This window comes from Patiria miniata, unplaced genomic scaffold, assembly GCF_015706575.1.
Source record: "Patiria miniata isolate m_02_andy unplaced genomic scaffold, ASM1570657v1 HiC_scaffold_5, whole genome shotgun sequence".
Lineage (NCBI taxonomy): Eukaryota > Metazoa > Echinodermata > Asteroidea > Valvatida > Asterinidae > Patiria > Patiria miniata.
In genome coordinates this window covers 3642090-3657280 of record NW_024037072.1, presented here as the reverse complement: position 1 = coordinate 3657280, position 15191 = coordinate 3642090, and the positions used below count along the sequence as shown (strand labels likewise).

General features: G+C 41.3%; 1 protein-coding gene across 3 annotated transcripts in view; it reads left to right on the top strand.

The window, feature by feature from the left end:
* Window positions 1–15191, top strand: part of LOC119741600 (neurobeachin-like protein 1) — a 55817-nt gene that overhangs the window by 10675 nt on the left and 29951 nt on the right. For all 3 annotated transcript variants that reach the window (XM_038217417.1, XM_038217416.1, XM_038217418.1), the window contains exons 11-24: window positions 715–897; window positions 1506–1749; window positions 2491–2696; window positions 3705–3835; window positions 6352–6484; window positions 7038–7157; window positions 8034–8340; window positions 9120–9295; window positions 9876–10062; window positions 11062–11195; window positions 12288–12388; window positions 12770–12825; window positions 13128–13230; window positions 14074–14224. In XM_038217417.1, the coding sequence (XP_038073345.1) occupies window positions 715–897; window positions 1506–1749; window positions 2491–2696; window positions 3705–3835; window positions 6352–6484; window positions 7038–7157; window positions 8034–8340; window positions 9120–9295; window positions 9876–10062; window positions 11062–11195; window positions 12288–12388; window positions 12770–12825; window positions 13128–13230; window positions 14074–14224 (2232 nt within the window). The remainder of the gene's footprint in view (window positions 1–714; window positions 898–1505; window positions 1750–2490; window positions 2697–3704; window positions 3836–6351; window positions 6485–7037; window positions 7158–8033; window positions 8341–9119; window positions 9296–9875; window positions 10063–11061; window positions 11196–12287; window positions 12389–12769; window positions 12826–13127; window positions 13231–14073; window positions 14225–15191) is intronic.

The following is a 15191-nucleotide window of genomic DNA, read 5'->3' as shown; positions in this document are numbered from 1 at the left end:
TCAATACCTTTTCGGTCAAAAACCAAACCTTTTCGGTCCAAAAATCAAAACAAATCAAAAACTAGACGTTGCCAACCATTTTGTCCTACAAGTTTACTTCATGTTATTTGAAACACCCCTCTGACTATAATATGGAAAGTCCCTCCACAACTCATTACCTTATAAGGACATTGGCGTGCGCGTCTGGCGTACTGCGGGATGTCACGCAAAATGCAGCTGGGCTGGTGTAGTGTGAATTTAATATTTCGGACCATGAAACACTGATTTACTGGTAGTATTGCGCATGCATACGTGAGGAATGTGAACATTCAACCAATGAAACATTAAAAGGCACCGGATTTCATGGGAGTCCAAATTTCATGTGACACTTGAAAAGTGTTTAAGACCAACCAGCTTTGTCTTTAACACCGTTTAAACCGGTCACGTAGCGGTCTCTCGACCAATAGGAGTGAGTAAACTGTATTAGGTATTTATGAATATTAATTAAAAATCACAAACATTTTTTTGTGGATGATCGAATCTTCAAATATTTGGCATATTGGGCACAGCAGTAGTATGGGTATCTCTTATGTAACTTGTGTGTTGTTCAACACAATCTTGTTGAGATGGAAACCAAATCAGTTCTAGTCTGTACAAAACATTCTTGTTACAATACTCATAGGAAACACATGAATTACACATTGTTTACCGTCTTTTCTTTCTAACGCTTAATAGCAAAGTGGCAACAAGAGACAACTGACAGGTTTCTTCTGTCTCCACATCATGGCTGCGGTCATGGCCGATTGTTCCTTAGCCAAGACCACGTTCAGAGAGACGACAGGCTATCATCGCCTCAGTCTGCTGCTCATAGAGCTAGGCCAGCCATCTGAACAGCTTATTGGGGCTCTGCTAGACATGGTTAGACATTTTGTTCAATTTTGTTTAAGATAAAGAATATCTGAGATATTGTGAAGAAATTGCCCCACCTCATTGGGTTGACTGTATCTTGGTCAGCGATATGTGAGACTTCTGGTGTGTCTCTTCAAGACTCCCTGAAGTGATGTGGAGGTTCTGGCGGTCAAAATCAACTCTCTTTGAAAAAAAGTTTCCCTAAAACCTTTCTGGACCTACTATATTATCTGGAATAGTTTTCTGGTGTTTTCAGTGATATGTTTAGAAATTTAACCCTCAAAGGGCCGGGGGGGGGGGGGGATCCGCCCACAATTTTTTCTGCAATAGCCTTGAGTCTTGCGCATCTTTTGATACCAAAAACAAAAATGCCGACCACGGGTTGTCGCGCAGCGAAAGAAATTTTTTTCTGAAAACTGGATTTCCCCATATATGTAGTGTACCCAAAGCAGAATTACCATTGGTGCATATGAATAATTAATTAGCCATAATTCGAAAATCCTTTAACCTATAGTCATGAAATTTCTTGTGTATGCTCATATGTTTTATGTAAGCACAGAGTTTCATAATTTTTCGTCACTCACTGGCCAAGATCTTATCTTATTGTCTTTGTTCAGATGGTAGACACAACCTTCAAGGCAGAAGCCAAACACGTCCTGCACAACACAGGAGCAGCTCACATCCTCATGCGCCTCCTACCGCTCATCAAAGCTGAAGACTTACAAATCTCCCTGTCCAATAGCCTAGCGTCGTGCTGCACGCAGAGTGACTACAATCGGATGCAGTGCTGTAACGATGGAATACTGTCCACAGTCTTAGATGCTCTGGAGACTAGAGAAAGTCTACACAGGAAAACACAAGGTAGGAGAAATTTGACTAACCCTGGACCTCCCAGATCCTTCAAAATCAACCGGGAGGTTTTGAAGAATTTTACAGGTAGTATCTGGTTGGTTAGTGATTTTGTCATACACGCACATGCACCACTGATTACAAGTGCCCATAGAATGAACACTCAAGCTGCCTTAACTTCCGGTTCCCATGGTTCCAGTGCTACTCTTTGTGCAGTGGGCGTGGTTTAAACTGAAGTGACGTTCCACTAACAAACCAGATAGAGCCTGGTGCTACCATTTGCATGAGATTTGATGCTTCTTGAAAGTTAACGTGCAAAGATTGGGCCAGTGGTTCCTGCACGGTGGAAGATTTTGGACAACTTTGGAGATTAAGTAAAACAGCCAAAAAATAACAATTTAATCTTAAGAAATGGCCATATCTCCAGACATAGCCGTGTCTCAAACTTTGGCTTTGAGCTGCAGCTAGATGTTAGGTTGCAAATACATGCTTTTCTCTTGTTTCAAAAACATCAAATCATGTGATACTAAATTCAAAATCTGCAGCAGGGCTTTGTGCCATTTTGTTCTTGGTGGCTGCATGATGTGCCAATCTAGCAATTTGAATCCAGTGGCTAAGGCACTCCAACTGACTACCATAGAACATTGAATGATAACTAGTCTTTAGCTAGAGTTGACACAAGATGATCATTGATGTAATGTCTTAGACCTGTCTGGTTTTTGTTTTTCCCTTATCCTTGTTTGCCCATTCCAGAGAGGTTAATCATTCTGACCGAGGCCCTGGGTTCCTACAGCATCAGCTCCACACAACTGAAGCGTCTGATTGGCCTGATGAGAGGTTCTGACGACCAATCACTGTCCCCGCAGTGTCTGCGCCTGATGTACGCCCAGTCCATCATGGCACGCAAGGAGGGGAAGCAAGGCGCGCATCATTACTTTGACCTGCAGGAGACTCTGTCGGTAAGTCTGAACCACCCTGACTCCAATACGGTGGAGTTTTACAGGACCCGCTGGATTTCCTTATGAGAATCAAGCACCTGATGTTCGCTAGTGAGGAGGAGGTCAGAATGTTAATGCTTATAGTGGCTCTGTGCTGGACCCGGGTCGAACCTCAAGATTTGTGGCAAACCCTTGCACGACTGTTGGACAGGTCCGGTGCTCTACACAGGTAGAAATTAAGCCCTAGGGTTGAGAAGCTCTACCCATGTAGGAAATTGACTTGACATTGGACCCATGTACAAACCAATACGAATGTGAACAGTATGCCTCGCTGACCTGTGTTTGTTCCGACTCGAGTCTTCTCACGTTGGACCTGTGATTATTTAACCACAGATAGGCCTTTAAGTACAACACTTGAGAAAGACATGTTTTTCAAATAAGGGAAAGATTCCCATATCTGGCCATCACTTGTCACCCTGTGCACAAACAATATGAGAGTGGTCTGAGAATTTCTAAGTGTTTTCTCTGTAAATACTTCAATATTTTCCCTGCTAAATTTGACTGTTTAGGACATATCACTTTCTGATGGATGATAGGTCACTGAGGGGAAAAAATAGTGATGGCCAGATATGGGAATCTTGAGTTCAGGGCAATTCAGTAAAATCCAGTTCTCTGTGTGTGTATGCCTAACCACATGTTGTACAAGGCTGTTAAGGTGGTGGTACCTTAGTTTGGTCTGTAATTGTTTTCTACTCATTAGATGTCGCACATTAGTCGTGTTTTTCACCTTCACTTTTCCAACAGCAGCTCACTAAAGTGTCTGACATGTATGTCCGAATATACGGCCTTACATGAAAACAGTTCAAGCAAAGAGCTTTAAAAAAAAAAAGTTTTGTGTTTTGGGTAAATGGAAAAAAAAATGATGGTGGCAAGTAGGAAATACTGTGAACTTACTGCATTTTACACTAATGAAAGTATAGTTACTAAAGAGTTGACAGAGTCAACATGAAATGTTTTGTTGATGTGCAGGGTATCACCATTCCAGTGGTGCGTAAATGGCCCGGTCACGGCTTCACATTCCATACCTGGATTTGTCTCAACAACACGCCGGTCACTGCAGCAGCTATTGAACATGGCTTTTACCGCAGACAGTTATACAGGTAAGACAAAATCCCTAGATCAGGAAAAACACCTATGGAAAAGTTGCGGTTGGGGGTTAGCAAATATCTGACTAGCATCGAATTTCTGTTTTTGGGGAGCGAGACACTTTTTCAGTTTTCTGCGCAAGCATTACGTTGGCTACCAAAATATACAGTAGAATGTTTTTCTTGAAAATAAGTAACCTGTTTTAAGCTTTTTGGGGGGAGCTAGATACTGTTCCAGTTTTCGGCGCAAACATTTCGTTGGCTACCAAAATGAACAGAATGTTTTCTTGAAAATAAGTTGCCTGTTTTAAACTGGATGCATTGAATTTTTATGCCCCGCGGCGAAGCCGAAGGGGCATACTGTTTCCGCCTCGTCCTTCCGTGGGTGGGTGGGTGGGTGGGTGTGTGTGTGTGTGGGTGGGTGGGTGGGTGGGTGGGTGGGTGTGTGTGTCCGGACAAATCTTGTCAGCGCGATAACTTGAGAAATACTTAACATATGAGCTTCAAATTTGGTTTGTGGATTGTTCTTGGTAATCCTAAGAAGCCTTTTGCATTTGGGGCCAAAAGGCCAAAGGTCAAGTTCACAGTGGCTAAAACAATAGAAATCTTGTCAGCGCGATAACTTGAGAAATACTTAACATATGAACTTCAAATTTGGTTTGTGGATTGTTCTTGGTAATCCTAAGAAGCCTTTTGCATTTGGGGCCAAAGGTCAAGTTCACAGTGGCTAAAACAATAGAAATCTTGTCAGCGCGATAACTTGAGAAATAATTAACATATGAACTTCAAATTTGGTTTGTGGATTGTTCTTGGTAATCCTAAGAAGCCTTTTGCATTTGGGGCCAAAAGGCCAAAGGTCAAGTTCACAGTGGCTAAAACAATAGAAATCTTGTCAGCGCGATAACTTGAGAAATAATTAACATATGAACTTCAAATTTGGTTTGTGGATTGTTCTTGGTAATCCTAAGAAGCCTTTTGCATTTGGGGCCAAAAGGCCAAAGGTCAAGTTCACAGTGGCTAAAACAATAGAAATCATGTCAGCGCGATAACTTGAGAAATACTTTACATGTGAACTTCAAATTTGGTTTGTGGATTGTTTTTGGCAATCCTAAGAAGCCTTTTGCATTTGGGGCCAAAAGGCCTAAGGTCAAGTTCACAGTAGCTAAAACAATAGAAATCTTGTCAGCGCGATAACTTGAGAAATAATTAACATATGAACTTCAAATTTGGTTTGTGGATTGTTCTTGGTAATCCTAAGAAGCCTTTTGCATTTGGGGTCAAAAGGCCAAAGGTCAAGTTCACAGTGGCTAAAACAATAGAAATCATGTCAGCGCGATAACTTGAGAAATACTTTACATGTGAACTTCAAATTTGGTTTGTGGATTGTTTTTGGCAATCCTAAGAAGCCTTTTGCATTTGGGGCCAAAAGGCCTAAGGTCAAGTTCACAGTGGCTAAAACAATAGAAATCTTGTCAGCGCGATAACTTGAGAAATAATTAACATGTGAACTTCAAATTTGGTTTGTGGATTGTTCTTGGCAATCCTAAGAAGCCTATTGCATTTGGGGCCAAAAGGTCAAGGGTCAAGTTCACAGTGGCTAAAACAATAGAAATCTTGTCAGCGCGATAACTTGAGAAATACTTTACATGTGAACTTCAAATTTGGTTTGTGGATTGTTCTTGGTAATCCTAAGAAGCCTATTGAATTTGGGGCCAAAAGGTCAAGGGTCAAGTTCACAGTGGCTAAAACAATAGAAATCATGTATTTATTCTGAGATTATAGGGATTAGGGATTATTTCATATAAAACCTACAGAAGACACTAATGCTGTCAATGAATGTTCCATGTGACCAAAGTACATGTAAGTTGATGTTAAAAGAGTGGTGTTATGTCATGGGAACTGTCACCGTTGCGGGGCATTTGTGTTTGTAAACACACCTGACTTGTTTTGTTCTTATTCTGGGTTGAACTTGACTTTGGCTGAGTACCTTGTCCATTTGCTTCACTTGCAATCATCATTAACTTGCAATAATGGAACCACGTTTGCTTGCCTGTAATGCATATTCTTATAGGATGGGTGCGCGCATATCTTGGTAACCCTATTGGTCAATAAAAAATTGCGTATGCACGTATAAACTGCACGTGAGTGTTGTACAACCTCATTAATGGCTTTTAATTGAGGTCACGGAATTAGTCTATATTTGTGATGCGATCAAGCTAAATGAGTCGTTTGTCGACCCCGGTAAAAATTTGGTTTATTACAGATTTGAAAAGAGCACAATCTCAGCATTACTGCTGTGAAAACTGCATCCTGATGTCATCTTTATTTTAAAAATTATGGAAGTCGGAACACCAAGAGATGTGATGAAGTGATGTGATGAAGTGGCCCTATTTTGGCCTGTATCTCCAAATGAAAATTCCTGACAAACGACTCATGTAGCTTGATTGCATCACATTTGTCCTAATCTTAATAATTTCTGACACATAACATCTGCGTCCTTTCTTACTCGCCCCTATTTTTCCTTCCCTCAGTTTCTTCACTGGCAACTGTGCTGGGTTTGAAGCGTTCTTCACCCATGACGGAGTCCTTGTGGTGGCGGTCTGCACCAAGAAGGAGTACTACACTGTCTCACTGACTGACTTCCCAATCAGTGATAACAAATGGGTACATTTTACTAAATTTACAAGTTTATAACCAATTCAATCTATTAAACATAAACCTGTTGGATCTACTTTTGCCCCAACATTCTTCTGCTTGGCACCAAACAAAATATAAGTGTTCCATAGTACCTTTTTAGAGTTGAGAGAAGGATAACAAAACGTATGCTATCATTGAAAGAAGCTACGAGAATCTCTAATGAGAAGCTGATGGGATGTGGGTTCGAACCTGTCAGGGACTGTGGTATTTGTGTTCTTGGGAAAGATACTTTACCACAATTGCTTCTCCTGAACCAAGAATATGAATGGGTGTCTGTGAGGGTAGAGGCCAGATTACCCTGATCTCGAGCTTCTGCAGAAAACTAGTCTTATTGCCTGATGTACAGGAGTAATAATTATTGTCAATTGTGCTATAGTACATGTATGCAGTAGCCAAACTGTTTTATTTTCTGCCTTCAAACATCTGTTTGAGTATTTTTATCAATTACAAATTTAATAAAAAACTTCGCCATGACTTCGAATGAATAACCAATGATTTATTACAAATTTCTTTTGTCCAGCATTGTGTTGACATCACACACATATCGTCAAGGCGACCGTTTGGTCAGAGTCAACTCTGTATTTACGTTGACGGTCACCTGCGACTTACGTCGCAGCTCAAGTTCCCGGTCATATCTGAGGCAAGTAGAAAGAGACACCCTGAACCTTCAGGAAAAATCGGACGTCTGCTTGGATATAGGACTTTCATAATTCACGAGTAAGAGCAGGCACTCTGTAACTTAACAGTGACAGTGCATGATGAGGAAAAGATGGTGCCCAACGGTCCGTCCATATTCATAATTTTTCTTAATTTTAGACGTTGAGGGGTACTTGTGAACAGAGTCCAAATAATAAGGGAATAAATTTGTGTTTGGCTGGTTTTAAACAAGATGTTTAAGACCGGTTTGGAGTCTGGACGCTGATAATGACCCGAGCCTTGTTCGCACTGGAGGGCGTGTATACACACAAAACTTTCCCGAAATTCAGAGCAGATGACTGATAAACGTGCAAAGAGGAGGGCCAGAAAATCAGGGTGTGCTACCCGCAGATCATGGCCTGAACCCATTTGGCATTGAGGTTCGGGAAAAATAATCCCGCACCTGGGTCCGGTCAGTGTCAAAATAAACCCAGCTCGAACTGGTTAATACCAGCCAAACACAAATTTACTCCCCCTTCATAAATGCATTTTGGGTAAAAAACCCAGAGGAATTGATAAAACGTTCGATAAACCATGAAAACGGTATCGTAAAATTAGTGTCACATTTTCAAGCTCATGTACGTACCAACGGCCTACTTGTACGACAGTTAGAAAAGTATGTCAGTACGTCTACATGTGTTGTTTTGAAGAAGGGTTCTCGCTAAAAATAACGAAGTATAAACAATTACATACAAGTGCCTTTGTCACGGTTCATATGTCACTTTGCTTGAGACTGGATGACTTGTGATGAACTTGTGAAGACTTGAACATAACTCTCTAAGATACTTACTTGAACTTGTCTCTCTCTTCTTTCTTTTAGCCGTTCATACATTGCCGCATCGGTTACCCCATCGCCCTGACCGGTCCCCAGCACCAGTCCACCGAGGACCCCAACCCGTCCACCACCTTCTCCTTCCATTCCTCCCGCCTCCACTTCCCCTTCAAGCTTCCCACGTCCCGCGGCTCCACTGCCAACGATGCCAACGAGTCCCCCGTCGCCATGGTACCGGCGCACATGAAGGACATGGAATGGGGGGAGCCCAGGTCCCTGCAGGGCCAGCTAGGCAGCGTCTGTGTCTTCCATGACGTGCTTACTCCTGTACAGATCAAGAAATTCTACGCATTAGGTACAAAACTAAAGTATAATGACCCAGGAGGTTTTTCAAGAAGCATCGGTCATCTAGTAGTTGAATCATGAAGTCTTATCTTTTCTGACACTCAAAAACAGCGTAACTTAACTTTCTTGCTTTGGCGATCGCGCAGCACAGGAGTGACGCTCGTTTTTCGCCTTTTATTATTTCAATTTTGAAAATACATTCTACATTATTTTGATCTGTCTTTTATATTTTCTACTCAAGTTTACTCCAATACTCTTTCTATACAAATTACAGTGATCCTTTTATCCGGCTGTTATACTGCATGTAGTTTTAACCTTTATCTTAATGAAGAAATAACTCTTATCAAATGCTTGATGACACTTTATTGGAGAACACAACGTCCATGAAAAACCAGAAATAAACAGTTTTAAAATGCTCTGGAAACCTGTACCGAAAAACGGTCAGCCCCCTCCTCTGTGTTGGGTGTTGGACCTCACCCTAAAACAAAAATCATCTTAATAATTTTATATTTAAGTGCGAAGTTTTCTCGCAAAACCTCATAATGTTAGCTTTTTCATCTGAGTAAAAATTTGGAAGAACTCTGGATGATTTGACTGCGCATTGGCTTCTGATCAGTCGTCACAGACTGTTGAATGTCTATAAATGTCTGCTGGTTCATTGTGAAGGCCAAACAAGTTCTGTTATCTTTTTATAAAGTCACTTCAAAAGTCAAATCCTTCATCCAACGGTTGTGCTGTCTGCACCACCAAGTGAATTTTTAGCCTAAATTTATCACAATTTTCCTGCAGGTGCCAATATGACGTTATTCCAGTCGGAAGACAGCGACATCTCTGATCTCAGCAGTAAGCTGTTGCTGTACTACCACGGCAAGGCTTGCAGAGACCTGATGTGTCTAGACTTAGCTCCTGCCCACCTGTACAACGGACGACTGAAAGGCCACAGCTGTGATACCTGGGATGTTAAGGTAGGTTCTCAGGCAACAAATGCATACTCTCATCCATTAATTGTCACAATCCCAGGTTTTTTGCATATCCGTTAGGGAGTTTCCAGGAGTTTGTACTTTTGAAGAAAGTTTGGCCTAATCACTGCTACATTTCGGCAGGCTAGTTGAAACCAAAGACAAGTTCTTTTAGAACTTAAAGCAGGACTGTTTTTATCAGAACAAAACTACATAGCGAAAGTTCATAAAAAGCAGGACAAGTTCTTTTCAGAACTAAATATCTTCTAAGCAGTAGTTATTACCACATGGTGTTAAAACAAAGATTCCTACTAAATTTGCAAGAAATTGAGAGGATAATTGTTACGGAGCAGTTATACCGACTAAGGAAATCAGCTGTAGACATGTGTAAATTTCAGTACCAAAGGCATTTTCATATTTGGTAAGTGTAAATTTGATGTCACAAATACTTTGCAGTGAAATATGCCCAAGTTTCAAATTCTCAGTGCAAATATGTGTTACTACATCATTTCAAATGCATTTACTTGTGCATGAAAGTGAATTTTTATTGTAATGTTGATATTATTTTTTCTCCCTCTTTTTGCAGGACGTCCTTAATTGCATTGGAGGAGTCCAGGTCCTCTTTCCTCTGTTGGAACTTGCAACTCAGGAAAACGAAACCGGTCAATCACCACCACCGACAGATTCTGATGAGGACGATGTCGACAACCCTGAGCCAATCGGGAAGCAGCTTAGTGAAGACGACTGGGAGGTCGTACAAGATGAGCAAATAGGTCGGTCCTTTGGAATATCAACTTTTAAAGTATCAGCCAGTTTAAGACAAATGAGACGTGATCCTAGTACGCCTAATAATGCCAGCCTCAGGTCGGCCTGCCATTTGATTGCATCATGATGGAACTAGCCTTGGTCAAGGCGTTCTTTGAAAGTGTTCGCTATGGTATCTGGCCGCTCTTTGCCAAAATGATTTGTACATCTTAATACCACGTGAGGTCACTGTTACCGCTCTGTACACTGCATAGATCACGGCTAATGTTTATGTTGTTAGCGGCCAGACACCATCACATGCACTATTAAAAAACTCCTACACCAAGGCAAGCAAATCGCAGGTCAACCTGAGTCCGGCTTGAGACTGTGTCCAAAACGTCTCTTTGCCTGTGCCTACAAATATTTATTGTAGTGCTTCCATGTCAAAAAAGGTACGGAAAGCTGTAAAACAACTGATTTGAACTGTGTTTAGGATTTTCCTGTGAATCGTGACCAGCTGGCGACCAATCTCATGGAGCTTCTAAGAACAGAAATTTGCTAAGCGCAAATAATATTTACTTAGCAAAAACAGTTACCAGCCAAAGTGCCATGCAATGTCTATTGGTTGTGACTGGTTCTCGGCTGATTTTTTGCTAATCACATAAATTTGCTAACCAATATTTTCTGCTAAGCAGCAGCATGAAATCCATGAAGTTGGACCCTGACCAAACAATCTTTAAAATAGAGTGGCACGTTTTTTCTATTTTTTTGTTTAAAACTGACAGGTCACCTAAAACATTTGGTACAGTAAGAATTTAGCCCGGGAACTAGGCAGTGTGGTCTGAGAGTTTGGGCTTTTGATGGTGGTTAGATGCTGTGTTTGGACAAAAAGGTGTGCTGAAAATGTCCAAAAAGGATTCACACTCTGTCTGAGTGTAAGTCCTTGTGCAAACATCTTTTAGCAAAGTATTGAAATATTTTTGAAAAGTGTTTGTAAACGTGGAGTGGTTTTTTACCTGTTCTGACAGATCTGAGGTATGAGAAGAATCACGTGGCCGGTTTCCTGACCCTACTCAAGAACATGTGTGTTGGGCATCCCATCAACCAGGATATGTTGCATAAGTCTCAGGGCATAGCGACCATCGGGGCTCTCCTACAAAAGGTACAATCAACATGACACTGACAAATGTTGCCAGTGTTGTAGTCGAGTCCACCACAAGTCCTCACAAGTCCATCACAAACCATCCAATCCCCACAATCCCCACTCAAGTTTGCGAGCTATTAATGTGAACTGGGACAAGGGCATTCCTTTGCTTCTGTTCATCCTCTGTTACTAGTGACCAACTTATTACTGTCTTGTGTTGGACTTGACTGCAACACGGTATTTTGCTACTTTTAAGCTATAGTCCATCATTTGCAGCTATCCGAAAAGTAAATGGCATAATTATTGTTGAAAAACATACTTGGTTGAAAGATAGTAAGGGGACTAAACTCCCTGTGAAATTATTCCTTCTGGCAAGCTGTCATTTTGAAGTAATCAACGAAAGAAGGCCTTTCCAACGGTGCTTCTTAAGACGCACCATAGGAAATATAAAGTAGTTTGTTTTGTTATTCGGCAAAGCGCGCGCAAGCATTGGCACGACGCACACACACGCGCGGTTGCTATAATTCGTCGGATCAGTGCGCGACATCGCGTAGCTGCAATCCGCTCAGTGAGAACGTGTCTCGGATGCTGAATTCAGGCCCATTTCAAAATGTGATTCAGCAACTTTTGATTTGAAATTGAGATCCTGGAATGCTGGTTTTCTCGGAATATACAGCTGCAGTTGAGCTGAAACTTCATCAGGTTAATTGTTCAGCACCCTTCTTTAGATTGTGAGCACTTTTGTTGCTTCAAACGAACAAAATGTACAAATTACAAATGATGGACTATATCTTTAATCATCATCATCATCATTGATTTGAACGCTTCCGAATCCTTCAGAAGCCACAAGAAGGTTTTGATGGATTTTGTGGGATTGAGGAAGGTAGAGCTCACCCTCTGTTACTTCACATGGAGGCTTGATGCCCCTTGAAACACAGAGTTCTGCACAGTGGAGGATTTGGAAGTCATCTGGCAGGTTTCCTTCAAAAATGTCTACAGAATAACATTTAATAATAAGGTTTTTTATGGGATGCTAGATTGGTCATGGGTTGTCGGCCAGGTAAAGTATGCGTTGACTCTATTTTGAGTGGAATTGCTGTAATCTTGCAGGTGGATTCATCCTTGATTGACGTGAACGTGTTGATTGCCATCAAGCAGCTAGTGGAAGCAGTCTGCTTTGGCAAACCATCCCTATTGAAGCAAGCACACAGGTGAACTAACTTAAAAGTCTGTTTTTACTTCGTATAAAATGAGGTGCTCTCATAGATAACCTCGTTATTATGACATTTTTAGGTCAGAAAAAGAAATGATTGGAGCTTGACTTGAACCTGTGACTTTCAGAGCACCATACTGGGGCTCTATACCAACTGAATTATCTAGTCTTTCGTTAGACCTCTTTCAATTTCTTTCTCAATTTCATTCAATAAGTGACGTTTTTCAAGGGGCGTTAGTCAGACACCAACCAATGTGTAGTGCGTGGCAAGGAATCATACCTCGAAGCACAATCCCAGCAAAAGAAATGGTGCCATTGTCTGTATAGCCCAACAAAATTTGAGTGAAAACATTGGGATCATTTGTTTCTCCTGACATAGGAACATCCTCTTTGACTTTCGGATATGGAGCAAGAGTGCCTTTGGGATAAGAATCGGTAAGCGTCCTAGAACTCTCTGTTTTGTCAAAATTTTAGTGCATTGTATGAAAAGAGCAAACTATCATTAGACGTCAGAGTTGTTTGAAGTATTGACACAGCCATAGAAGTCTCCCTGTATTTTCAACTGTTGGCACGTCCACACCATGAAAAGCACTTCAGGTTTAGCAAAACTTTACTGTAGTAGATACAGTTGTTAAGCTTCACCTAGAAATTGGCCTTTGTTTTTTGTTACCTTGCGTAAAGTGACCGCTCTGTTCAACAATATCAAGAAATGACTGCACTCTTTGTTTCATTTGCAGGACATATCCAGTACATATCTACCATAATCAAAGATGAGAAGAAGAGATTCCGGAGAAATTTTGGAGTTCAGTTCCTGCTGGATACCATTCGAACGTACTACAGGTACCCTCCATGTTACCATCAAGGGAACTTCATCATCTATCAGTTCAATTTTGTTCATGGAGATTGTTACAAATCCTGTTAATTAGCTTATTCTATTTGATCTCCCCTTACCCGACGTGGAGTGCTGTGGCCTCGTGGTTAAGGGCACTGGATTCGTGGTCTGTGGGTAAAGCTGTGGGTTGTGGGTTCGAGTCCAGCCGGGGTCATGGTGCGTGTGCCCTTTAGCAAGGCACTTTGTCACTCATTGCTTCTCTCCACCCAGGAATAAATGGGTACCTGTGAGGGCAGAGATGGTTATTGTGACTGAATAAGCTTGCTTGCGCCTAACAGGCAGCATCCAGCTGTATACTCCTCAGGGAGCTGAAATGGTATTTGGAATGTTTAATTGGCCTAATGATCAGGGGTAATAATAATACTGTAAGCGCTGTGATTTAGTTTACTAATAAGAGCGTTCTTAAATGCCGATTATTATTATTATTATTATTATTGTAATCAAGCTGTCGGAAGTCAGTCAGAAATAAGTCAATAAGAAGTCGTCCAATCTGAAGTGACAAGATGTTCAAAGGAACTTGTGATTGACTTGTGATACACCTGATTGACTTGTGATAAGCTTGTGATTGACATGTGACTGACATGTGACTGACATGTGACTGACTTGTAATTGAAATGTGTCTGACTTATAATTGACCTGAAGTTGACCAATGATGGACTTGTGATTGACATGTGATTGACTGTGATTTACACTTGAATTGAAACTCTCCATATGTTCAGTATCTCCTAGTTCAGTATCTCCTATACTAGTGAAACAATAATTCCAAGTTTTCTCTCCAAATTTTACATCAGTCCCAGTACAACGGACCTTTCAGCGGAGGAGGCCCGCATCATCCGCAGCGCCATGCTAGGCCTGGTGCACTTCTACGTGTACCGGCAAATCAACCACAAAGAACTGAGTGCAATCATCAACTTCATCACGGCCGTTGAGGACGAGATTCTTGTAAGTCTTATTGACTGTCTCTTGATGACTGTGTCTTGATGACGGAGCCTTGTTACCATGCCCTTGTATCCAGTGTTGCAGTGCAATCTTTTTAATAGGTGTCCTAAGTATACTGCAGTACGAGATGTTGATCCCAATTCACGTATGAGGAATTAATCCTAAGCCCCAAGGTGTTTTGGACTTGGTACTGTTAGTAAATTGAAATGTGAGTAGTTTGACATTCAGCCTTAACTCTTTCCATATGGAATTATTTTCTTAATTGGGAGGAATTAAATGCCATTGGGTTGTCATAGAATGCTACTGAAACTTGTGTCACTGGCGGTGGAAGCTACCCCTGCCTGGGTCTTTGGTCTGAAATTGGGATCATATCTCCAGCTTGGGATGGAGATATGTCCTCTTTGCAGGTCTTAGCCCCAGGACGACCGTTGTGAAAGTGTGTGTGGTGGGTTGCCGGCTGTTTTGTTCCGTTCTGTTCATGTCTGTCTGTTTCGTCTCCCTATTTGTCCGGGCCCACTGTGTTCACCCCTTGTTTCAGTTCCGTTCGTCTTCATTGAATGTTCAAAGATGCAGAGTTTTGACATTTCACTAACACTTTTTGCTACTGGATATGTGTCAGTTTAAAACAAATCAAAACAATGTGCGATGATTTCGAGCGATACATCAGCTCCCAGTCTCCAGCACTCATCACAGATCATCAGATGCAAAAAATTGAAGACATGTGCAAAAAAGGTACAAATATTTGCAGATCAAATTGGGACTCAGATCTGAGACTTTTCCAGTATACTTTTTGTGTCCCAATGTTGAATAATGAGAAGCTACGTTCTGAGACAACACTGTCTAGTTCACCAGGTTCAGCTTCTTGTATACCACAGTACATTTAAGGGTTTTAAAAAAAAGACTTGCTTTAGCTTTCAACTACAGTTATTGCTTGTGTCGTGCCTAATTGTCACATTGTGTCATTGTCAGC